This window comes from Sinocyclocheilus rhinocerous, unplaced genomic scaffold (assembly GCF_001515625.1).
Source record: "Sinocyclocheilus rhinocerous isolate Xijiao unplaced genomic scaffold, SAMN03320098_v1.1 scaffold1785, whole genome shotgun sequence".
Classification (NCBI taxonomy): Eukaryota; Metazoa; Chordata; class Actinopteri; order Cypriniformes; family Cyprinidae; genus Sinocyclocheilus; species Sinocyclocheilus rhinocerous.
In genome coordinates, this window is record NW_015627538.1 from 37,871 (window position 1) to 48,298 (window position 10,428).

At 38.1% G+C, this 10,428-nt stretch overlaps 1 protein-coding gene across 1 annotated transcript in view; it reads left to right on the forward strand.

Annotated features, from left to right (window-relative positions):
• The window catches only part of cdh6 (cadherin 6), a 32,466-nt gene that overhangs the window by 18,724 nt on the left and 3,314 nt on the right, over positions 1–10,428 (forward strand). Inside the window, exons 5-11 of the mRNA XM_016539287.1 lie at positions 1,509–1,682; positions 2,337–2,524; positions 2,677–2,927; positions 4,490–4,626; positions 4,874–5,004; positions 8,135–8,252; positions 8,492–8,743. Coding sequence (XP_016394773.1) covers positions 1,509–1,682; positions 2,337–2,524; positions 2,677–2,927; positions 4,490–4,626; positions 4,874–5,004; positions 8,135–8,252; positions 8,492–8,743 — 1,251 coding nt within the window. The remainder of the gene's footprint in view (positions 1–1,508; positions 1,683–2,336; positions 2,525–2,676; positions 2,928–4,489; positions 4,627–4,873; positions 5,005–8,134; positions 8,253–8,491; positions 8,744–10,428) is intronic.

A 10,428-nucleotide genomic window follows, 5' to 3' on the forward strand; every position in this document is an offset into this window, starting at 1 on the left:
GCCCGCATATCCCTAGTTAAAATAATGTGCAATGATCAAAAACATTCACAATAACAAAAGGAATTTATAATATCTTTAATAATAATTATTATTATTAGTAGTAGTATTATTATTGTGTGTGTATCATATAAATATACAATTAATATAATAAATAAAATTTAACAATTATGCATTTTATGCATAATTAAGGGTTATGATTATATGTTGTCTTAAAGGGGTCATAGGATGCCCATTTTCCACAAGTTGATATCCCCTTTAAAAATTCATTTTAATTATTTTCTATTAGTTATTTGATCATTTATTTCAAATGTTTACATACCTTTACATCATGTATTGTATGATATTATATTTCTTGCTATGGATAAAAATTAAAGGTGTAGTTCACCCAAAAATGAAAATTCTGTCATTAATTACTCACCTCTCTCTGACCCTCCCATAGACATCAAGGGTACTACCGCGATCAGGGCCATCCTTAGCTGAAGCGGGGCCCGGTGCGAGGTAGGGAGCGGGGCCCCCCTCGGTGGGGGCGGGGGGTGAGGGTGTTTCCCCCTCGGTCCAGTCGCCGCGGGGCCTCACCAGTTGCACCCCCCTAAGGACGGCCCTGACCGCGATCAAGGCACAGAAACGTAGCAAGGACATTGGTAAAATAATCCATGTGACACCAGGGATTCAACTGCAATTTTACGAAGCTACAAGAATACTTTTTGTGTGCAAAGAAAATTCACCGAAAATTCAAGAAGACGCACCGTGCGCATGCGTCGTTTACATGAAGCAGAAGCATGCGCATACGTCGTGATACTCTGTCCACAATGGCAGCGCATGACAGCAGACGGGATGAGGAGGAGAAGAATTGTTGAATAAATTAAAATAAAAATTATTTTTGTTTTCTTTGTGCACAAAAGGTATTCCCGTAGCTTCATAAAATTACGGTTGCACACCTGATGTCACATGGAGCATTTTATCGATGTCCTTGCTACGTTTCTGTGCCTTGACCGTGGTAGTACCCTTGCTGTCTATGGGAGGGTCAGAGAGATCTCGAATTTCATCAAAAATATCTTAATTTGTGTTCCGAAAATGAACAAAGGTCTTATGGGTTTGCAACGACATGAGGGTAATTAATGACAGAATTTTAATTTTTGGGTGAACTATCCCTCTAACTTCCCTTCTTTTGCAAAGAATTGCTGGTCCAAATCTGTCAAGCAAGTCTAACACTGTCTTACTCTGAAATTGCTTGCGATCAAATTGGTTTGGCTTGTAAAACACCGGTTTTAATAATCCAAGTTCTTGTTTCTTCAGAACCCGCAGCGATCTCTCAATCAGCAGCTGCTGCCTATAATAATTTCTGCGGCAAAATGTCAGTCTCAATGCATGTACACAATTAGTTCTGCACTGTTTAAACACAACCAAGACTCAGCTGCCACTGCGATCTAGTGTCGTCCATCTCCTAGAGTAAGGAAACTAGGCTGGATCGGATGTTAACAAATTAAAACAAACCATCTTTCCCTCAGGTATAATCCGGACGGCTTTGGGACCTTCCGATATGGACAGGGAGCAGAGGGAGCACTACCAGGTGGTGATCGAAGCCAAGGACATGGCCGGCCAGAAGGGGGGCTTAACAGGCACCACCACAGTAAACATTAGCCTCACCGATGTCAACGATAACCCTCCTCGTTTCATGCAGAGTAAGCATGCATTCAATAAAAAGAAAAATATGTATGTAAATGCAGAAATATCACCGATCTGATATTTGCACAAGACATTTGTTCCATAATTCCAAAGATTTCTGATAGGGCAAATAGCAAGCGATACAATACAGAAACTTCAAAAAAAACAAAGACGGATACACTTTTTTATCTTTGTGTGAAGGAAAATGGTTAGTGGCAAAGCTTTAGCAACTGTGTGAGGTCTGTGTGTTAATCCTGATTAAATGGACAGAGTGGGCTCAGCTCACTTATTCTTTTGTGTTTCTCTTAATATAATCTATTATTTTAGCCTGCATGCAAATAGAAAATGCTTGGAATTTTTGTCTTGTTAATCAGAGAAATGCAGGGTATGAGCACAAAGCGGATTTATAGCAGGCAGCACAATATCAGTCACGTTTGCCATTTATTACAGTAAAGAGAACACCAAGACTATGCTTTAAAAAAAAAAAACACTTTAATTGGCTGCAGTGTTAGATACAGGGATCAGATTTTTGAATGTAAAAATTCCCTCGAACCCTTATTTTGGGTTCACTATAGTTGGTGTTTAAATTATAGATCTTCTCTCAAGAAAAAGAAGACTCTTGAGAATTCATAGTTCCAAGCACAACCTGACGTTAACATTATGTTCCCCAGGTATATATCAGTTCAGCGTTCCAGAGATCACCAAGGTAGGATCATCGGTTGGCAGGATCAGGGCTGTGGATGCCGACGTCAGCAGAAATGCGGAGATGGACTATACCGTTGTTGGCGGAGACGGTCTGGATGTGTTCGACGTCAGCACTGACAGGAACACCCAAGAAGGCATACTTAGTCTTAAAAAGGTACAGAGGATTTTTCATTTCACTCGTGCATGTTTGAAAAGCCTTTTTTAGAATTAATCTGAATGGTTTGTGAATAAAATGCAGTTTTTTTTGGTTGAAAATTTGACCCAGAGTGGTTTGTTTATTCCTGTGAATGTGTTTTTCCATTGCAGCCTCTGGACTATGAAAAGAAGAAATCGTACACGCTTCAGATCCAGGTCCAAAACACACATCCAGACCCACGCTTTCTGAGCTCGGACGCTAAGGACATGGCGACCATCAGGGTCAGTGTTGAGGATGTGGATGAGCCTCCTCAATTTGAGAAAATCAGCTATATTTTGGAGGTGAAAGAGGACGCGGCTGTGGGCACCGTGATAGGATCGGTCAGCGCTGTGGATCCTGACATACGCCGCAGTCCGGTCAAGTAAGGGCTTTGCATTAATATAATCCCACATTGTTTCCATCATCTATATTTACAAGATTGTGGTAAATCTCTTTAAATGCACATTTCCCAACACACAATAGCTTGGCAGAAGCCTCTTAAACATCTGCCCGTTTCTTCCAGCGACCTTTTGATAATCGCAAAACCCTGATTAATCTGTCTGGAGCTATGACGATATGAGCTTAGATGGACTGCTTCCTCAGAGCGTGCTTATTAAATTCACATTTAATTCGAGAGGTCCTTCAATTGCAGCATCTTTATGAGATAATTGTAATAAACTACAATTATAAGAATAAATGAGGATATTATCACTGTCCAAAGCGCCCTAATGATAAAGCTGATGCAGAAGGCTCAGGAGGACAATAAATGGATGTTTTTCCCTCCGGAGTCCACAGTAAATAAGAACACAGAATGGAAGTGCAATTAAAAAGCCCTCTGCAGCAGAGAACAGGACTTCAGGGCTGGTAATTATCAGGGACATCAGAAGCACGAGCAACACTGTCGCTCTGAACATCAGGAGGCTAATTAGGAAATTGAACAATCCCACTGATTGATTGCATTTGAAAGAGCAATATTGTGATCTTCTGGTGAAAGAAGAACAAATGGGAACTGGGCATGTGTGGGCTCAGGGCAGTGGGATTTCATGCAGTTATAGCTGTGGTGTGCATCAAGCTTTCTCAAGTGTCTCCTGCTCTAAAGGATCAGCCGTGTTAATGTTTGTGAAAACCAGTGTTGGGGAAACTGTTTTGCCAAGTTACAAGCTAATTAGAATTTTAAGTGTTCAAACTAGTCAACGCACACTTTTGAAATAGTAGTATCTTTCATGTTTTTTTTTTCCTTTTACTGTGTAAGAATAAAAAAAAAACATTTAATAGTAATTACAAAACGCTTACAAAGAATAGTTAAATGATTGTAGCTGATAATAACCAGAAAAATTTATTGTCTTTTTTCTTTTTTTTTTTTACATTTTCTGGCATTTCCAGGTTTTCTCTGACTGTAGAAACTGAATGAACTGATTAATTTATGCTAAATGCAACAACATTTAGTTATATTTTTGTTTAGGCTAAATAAAGAAGACCTAAACGGCAACAGTGATTTTTGCAAAGGGACTCAATCAGCAGAGTCACTTTGATAATATCAGTTCATTCATGAGAACCAAAGGAGTAGTTCACTTCCAGAATGAAAATGCTGTCATAATTTACTCACCCTCTACTTGTTCCAAACCTGTATGAGTTTCTTTCTTCTGTTGAACACAAAAGAAGATATTTTGAAAAATGTTAATATCCGAACAGTTGATGGGCACTATTGACTTCCATAGTAGGAAAAACAAATACTATGGAAGTCAATGGTGCCCATCAACTGTTCGGATACTAACATTTTTCAAAATGTCTTCTTTTGTGTTCAACAGAAGAAAGAAACTCATACAGGTTTGGAACAAGTGGAGGGTGCGTAAATGATGACAGCATTTTCATTCTGAAAGTGAACTACTCCTTTAACACTGTTGAAAACATGTTGACAATTGAGCTAAATGGTTTGAATTACAGGTACTCCATTGACCGGCACACAGATGTGGACCGGGTTTTTGGTGTCTATGCTGGGAATGGATCTATATTCCTGCAGAGGCCTCTGGATCGAGAAGAATTCGCTTGGCACAACATCTCAGTGATCGCGACCGAGTTCAGTAAGTGACTCCACGCGGCTCATAGCCGCAGTTCATTTGGAATGAATTTAGGCTGATAAGCTCAAGTCATCCAGCATTAAATTTCTCCAATAGGATTTACGCATTTTCATTTGCCATGACAGCTTATATTGACTAAATATATTAGTTTACTTTTTTAAATTAGAAATCCAGTTTCCTCCTGCGACTCCAATAATGTGAGTTTCTATTATCTCAAGTAGTCAACCATCATCTGCCACATCTTTTTAAGGACACTTAGACAACCCCGAGCAGACCAGCCGAGTGCCTGTGTACATCCGCGTACTGGATGTCAACGATAACCCCCCCATGCTGGCATCCTTCTACGAGACCTTCGTCTGTGAAAACGCCAAAGCCGGTCAGGTAAAGAGCATTTTAGTATACGTTTCCCATTTTATCTGCCACATTGTCAATTTCGATGTAAGATAAGGGGGAATAAGTCCAGTTCTCCTGTTCGGCCGGCGATTGGATGTGTCGATTTAAAGCAGGGGCGTCTGTTAAACAGTGTGTGACCTCTACAGAACTCACACCTCCGGAGCGAGATAGAGATCAGTGATGAGTATTTCTCCTTCATGGATTAGACGGCAGAGCCTTTTTCTGTCAGGCTTGATGAGATTATGTGTCATGGTGGATGACAGGGGCTGTCACATATCACAGGCACTTCATAATAACTGTCCACCTCTCCTCCATTTCCTGACTCTTCTTGTATCCCTCATTGTCCGTCATCACCCACCTCACTGACCCGCCCACCTCAACTGCTGGCAGAATTGTTCAACCTGGGGTGTGCCAAGGTTTAGTTATTACTGGGTACAAAAAGACCGAAGACTCTTTATTAAGAACATACATTACATAGGGTAAATCCAATTTAAAAAATAAATAGAGGAAAAACAAAACAATTTCCTAAAGACATCAGTAGTATTGGTATCAGTGATACTCGCCTTCAGTCATAAAAAAGATGCCATTAAATATATATTAAAAATATACTATCTTTATATTGTTTCTACATTCATTTGAAGATTGAATGTGAAATTATTGCAATATAAAAGTATATATTTTTTATTATTTGGGTGGGATTAATTGCGATTAATCACAATTTATTTCAGGGGAAAAATTGTTTTGTTTTATTATCTTAATTTCCAATGAAAATGTCAGAACATCCTTCTCAATTTAAAATCAATTTAAACATCCTTCTAAATTTCATATATTATTTGTTGTTGCTATTTTTTTCTTATTTTAAGTGTAAATCTAATATAATTTAGTGAGGTTTATGTTAAAAACAAGAACAAACAATCTAAAAAAAAATAATAATAATAATAATAGTCATTTAACCACAACCCTACAGAGAATAAGCTATTTGGAAAATGGATGGATGGATGGATGGATAATAATAACTCAATATCTATTCATTGAAAAAGTCCTATGTAAATTACACAACTTTTACAGAAACAAGTGCATATGCTATCAACTACATCTATCCAAATCTATCAGTAAAAATGTCAGAACATCCTTCTCAATTTACTTGATGCAAAATTTCATAAGATATTAAGTGTTGCTTTTTTCATTTTTTAAGAATAAATCTAACACAGTTTAGTGAGGTTATCTAAAAAGTATCTAAAAATAAATAAATAAATAAAAACAGAGAATAAGTGATTTGGAAGATGGATGGATAATAATATTTGAATATCTATTCACTAAAAAAAGTCTCATAATTATATAAATTGCACAGTTTTTTACAGAAACAAGCATATATGCTATCAACCACATCTATCAAAAGTATAAATATATATTAGTATATGTATAGTAGAGGTCGGCAAATGCATCGGCGTGTTCAATTGCATTTTTTCATGATAACGGCAAAAATAATTTACAATGCTCTGTCATTTTTGGTCGTACAGATAAGAGTAATACATCATTAAACAATTTGCGTCTCCTATTTAAGTATGTATAGGTAAAAGAGAGTTACAAAACAGCAGACTTATGTGGCAATGCTGTTACTTGCATGATTAAACTAAACAATTAGTAATTATTATGATGTTTATTAGTTATATTTAAGCGACGGCAGTGTGAGATAAGGCTGAGAGTTTGGTTCTGTTCAGCAGTTATATTCTAACAGACTGCAGTAAAGCCCAGAGGAAAGGGAAGCCAGCCAGCAACACAAGAAATCTGGCCAGTACGTACGCCTGGTAGAGAAAAAACACCAAGCACACAATGGATGATTACATTTTTGTCACAGCGTGTTGCCAGTGCACCCTTGAGAGATGCATTTAAACTAAAATTGCCCTTGGTGACAACTAAAGATAACCATGAGCCTCTATCACTGAGCCAACATCTTTCCTCGCTGTAAACATGCTTATAGTGTTTACATGTAAACACTTGTAAGGTCTGAAAGATGACATTGTGAATGGGTCATGCATTACCGTATGCAGTACATTTCCAGCTGTGTACCTTAAATAAAAATGAACAAAATATGCAAGTAATAGGGTATGTGCAGACCTATATGTGCTGGTCAAGCTCATGCATTTAAATGGTATGTATCACAAAATTTGAGAATTAACTGGAGACCTAACTGGAAGGAAATACAGAGCAAAAGTTAACTAAAAGGAGTTAGAAGAAGACAAAAAAAAAAAACGGTGGAAATTGAAACTGAAAAAAAAATCAATCATTGCTGATTAACACAATATCTCTAGAAAGATGTTGAAAATGTTTTGTTTGAAACATTTTTATTAGAAAAAAAATATAAAAAATGTCTGCTACATTAGAAAAAATGTATGTTTTTGATATTAGAAGTTGACGTAAATAGCAACATTGTCTTTTAGTTAAATAAACTAGAATAGTTAAATGGATAAATGTGCTAATAAAAACTAATATGATTTTTATCTTTAAGGCAAGACAAAAAAGAAAGAAAAAAAATGTATAAATATAAATTAACAAATAATAAGCCATACTTCCCCAGTAGAAGTATGGTTATTACATTAAGAATTTTTTTTAATTGTTGTTTAAATATGCAAATTAGGCATTACCTAGTTAAATAAGCATTAATTTGCATACATTTCTAGAATAAAAATCTGAACATTGGATAAAGCCAGTTTCAAAATTCTTGTTTCGGTTTGTTGACATATTAGAGTCAAATGTACAGAGCAGATTTTAGATATCATTCCATAAATCTGAAAATGGAGAGTTCTGGCTCAGTGCAGGAATAAAAATCTAATTTTGAGAAAAATGGCTTTTAAATACAATGTATTTATTACAATTGTATTTTTTATGTTTTTTTTATTCCACTAGTCTGAAGAGAAAAAAAAACTTGAAATCAAAAAGTATGCATAAAAAACAATGTTTTGCCTGTAATATAATATAATATTATATTATATTATATTATATTATATTATATATTTATGATGGGGACATAACAAAACCAAACCAAATACCATTTGTAATGTTTGTTCTATGGACTTTGTTAAATATGTGATTGTCATCATTTGCTTCTTTGCCACAGAAAATCCAGACGATAAGCGCAGTGGATCCAGATGACCCGGTCGGTGGACATCGCTTCTTGTTCTCTTTAGCACCAGAGAGCTCAGTGCGAGCAAACTTTTCAGTCCGAGATAATGGAGGTGGGTGCCCTCTCACATTGTCTGGCCTTCTAACTAGCTCACTGTCTCTCTTCATGACAACACAGACCAATCAAATGGGAGAAATCTTTAAGACACATGGCCTCTCCAAGTCTAGCTGTTTAAACTGAGGCAGCTCGTTCTGCAGTAGCCATAACTTTAGGTCAGTCTGGGCCCGCTGCGGTCTGCAGAGAGGCCAGATCTTTCATTTCTTAATAAACTAAGCGCTCAATTCTCTGCAGATAACACAGCTGGGATCTTTACACGACGCACCGGATTTGGCCGAATGCACAAGAGCACCCATCTAGTGTCTGTGGTGATATCAGATGGACACTATCCCATGCAGACCAGCACGGGCACGCTCACAATTCGGGTGTGCACGTGCGACCGAAACGGCAACATGGAGATGTGCAACGCCGAGGCTCTGACCAGCTCCGCGGGGCTCAGCACAGGGGCGCTGGTGGCCATCCTGCTCTGCATCCTCATCCTGCTCTGTAAGTAGCCTTCGCTGCTCTTTTGACTTTAACAATCATATCAATTCTGCGTCCATCTGTCTGATGGCCACTTCCTCCATCTGTCTGTCTGCTGTGAATCCGACTGTTCATCTTTCAAGCCCTTTGTTAGTGAGACTTTTCAGTTCATTTCCCCACCTGTCTTCTTGTCAGTTAGCGCTTTTGTCTGCGCTGCCATTTGATTAATTACAATTCCAGTGGTCTGTAGTGTGTACGCCTGATCTGCATGTGAAATAATTTGCAATTATGTGGGAAAAAAAGAAAACAAAGAAAAACTATTTCTGTCATGCTCAGATGGCTGAACTGATAAAACTCACTTGTTGGTTATTTAATCAGGAAACTGGGTAACAAGGGCTAGATTTCAATTAAACTCACATTAATCCAGTCTTGGCACCGGATTTGGCCGAATGCACAAGAGCACCCATCTAGTGGCTGTGGTGATCTCAGATGGACACATTCCCATGCAGAGCAGCACGGGCACGCTCACAATTCGGGTCTGTACGTGCGACCGAGACGGCAACATGGAGATGTGCAACGCCGAGGCTCTGAGCAGCGCTGCGGGGCTCAGCACGGGGGCGCTGGTGGCCATCCTGCTCTGCATCCTCATCCTGCTCTGTAAGTAGCCTTCAGTTCTCTCTTTTGACTTTAACAATCAGATCACTTCTCCTACGTCCATCTGTCTGATGGCCACGTCCTCCATCTGTCTGTCTGCTGTGAATCTGACTGTTCATCTTTCAAGCCCTTTGTTAGTGGGACTTTTCAGTTCATTTTCCCACCTGTCTTCCTGTCAGTTAGTGCTTTTGTCTGTGCTGCCATGTGATTAATTACAATTCCATTGGTCTGAAGTGTGTACGCCTGATCTGCATGTAAAATAATTTGCAATTATGGAGGGAAAAAAGGAAAATGAAGAAAAACAATTTCTGACATACTCAGATGGCTGAACTGATAAAACTCACTTGTTGGTTATTTATTCAGGAAACTAGGTAACACGGGCTAAATTTCAATTAAACTCAATCCATCCTTGATTTCATTCAACAAAAAAAGGAATATTACATTTCAGTTTTAGACTTGATTTTAATTGAAGCACTTGTGTCTTCATACAACTAACATGCTTCTGTAATTGATCGATTTACTGTGGATTTTTTTTTTTGACGATGCATTTGAATTGCTGTAGGAAAGCTTGCTTATTTGAGTTCTGCTAACTGTTAACATCAGCTAGATCTCACCTGTGAACTGCGTGCAGTGGCTCTCTTAATGACCTGACACCTACAGTAGGTGTCACCCACAGGGTGAAAGCATGCATCATGTATGAAACTCTTCCTGCTCCACTACAGTGAAAGTTCACTGATAAAAGCAACCAAATGGCACTAAGGGGGGTTACTAAAAACAAATTGCAGCCCATTGAAAGTGTGGTTGCACACGCTGTCTGAATCACTTCTTCAAAATGCCAAAAGCATACCTGACTACACCGCACATCTGGATATATGGCTGTTTATAATGCTCTTCTTCATCATTTGATGAATATCTGCTATAATGATCAGTAGCAAATGACATTTCGTTTACCGCCTGCTTTCTGCGGGAGGTTTTAGCTAACGCTATTTAGCAGCATTGAGTTGCTAATTGTATTTTATCTTACATATATATATATATATATATATATATATACA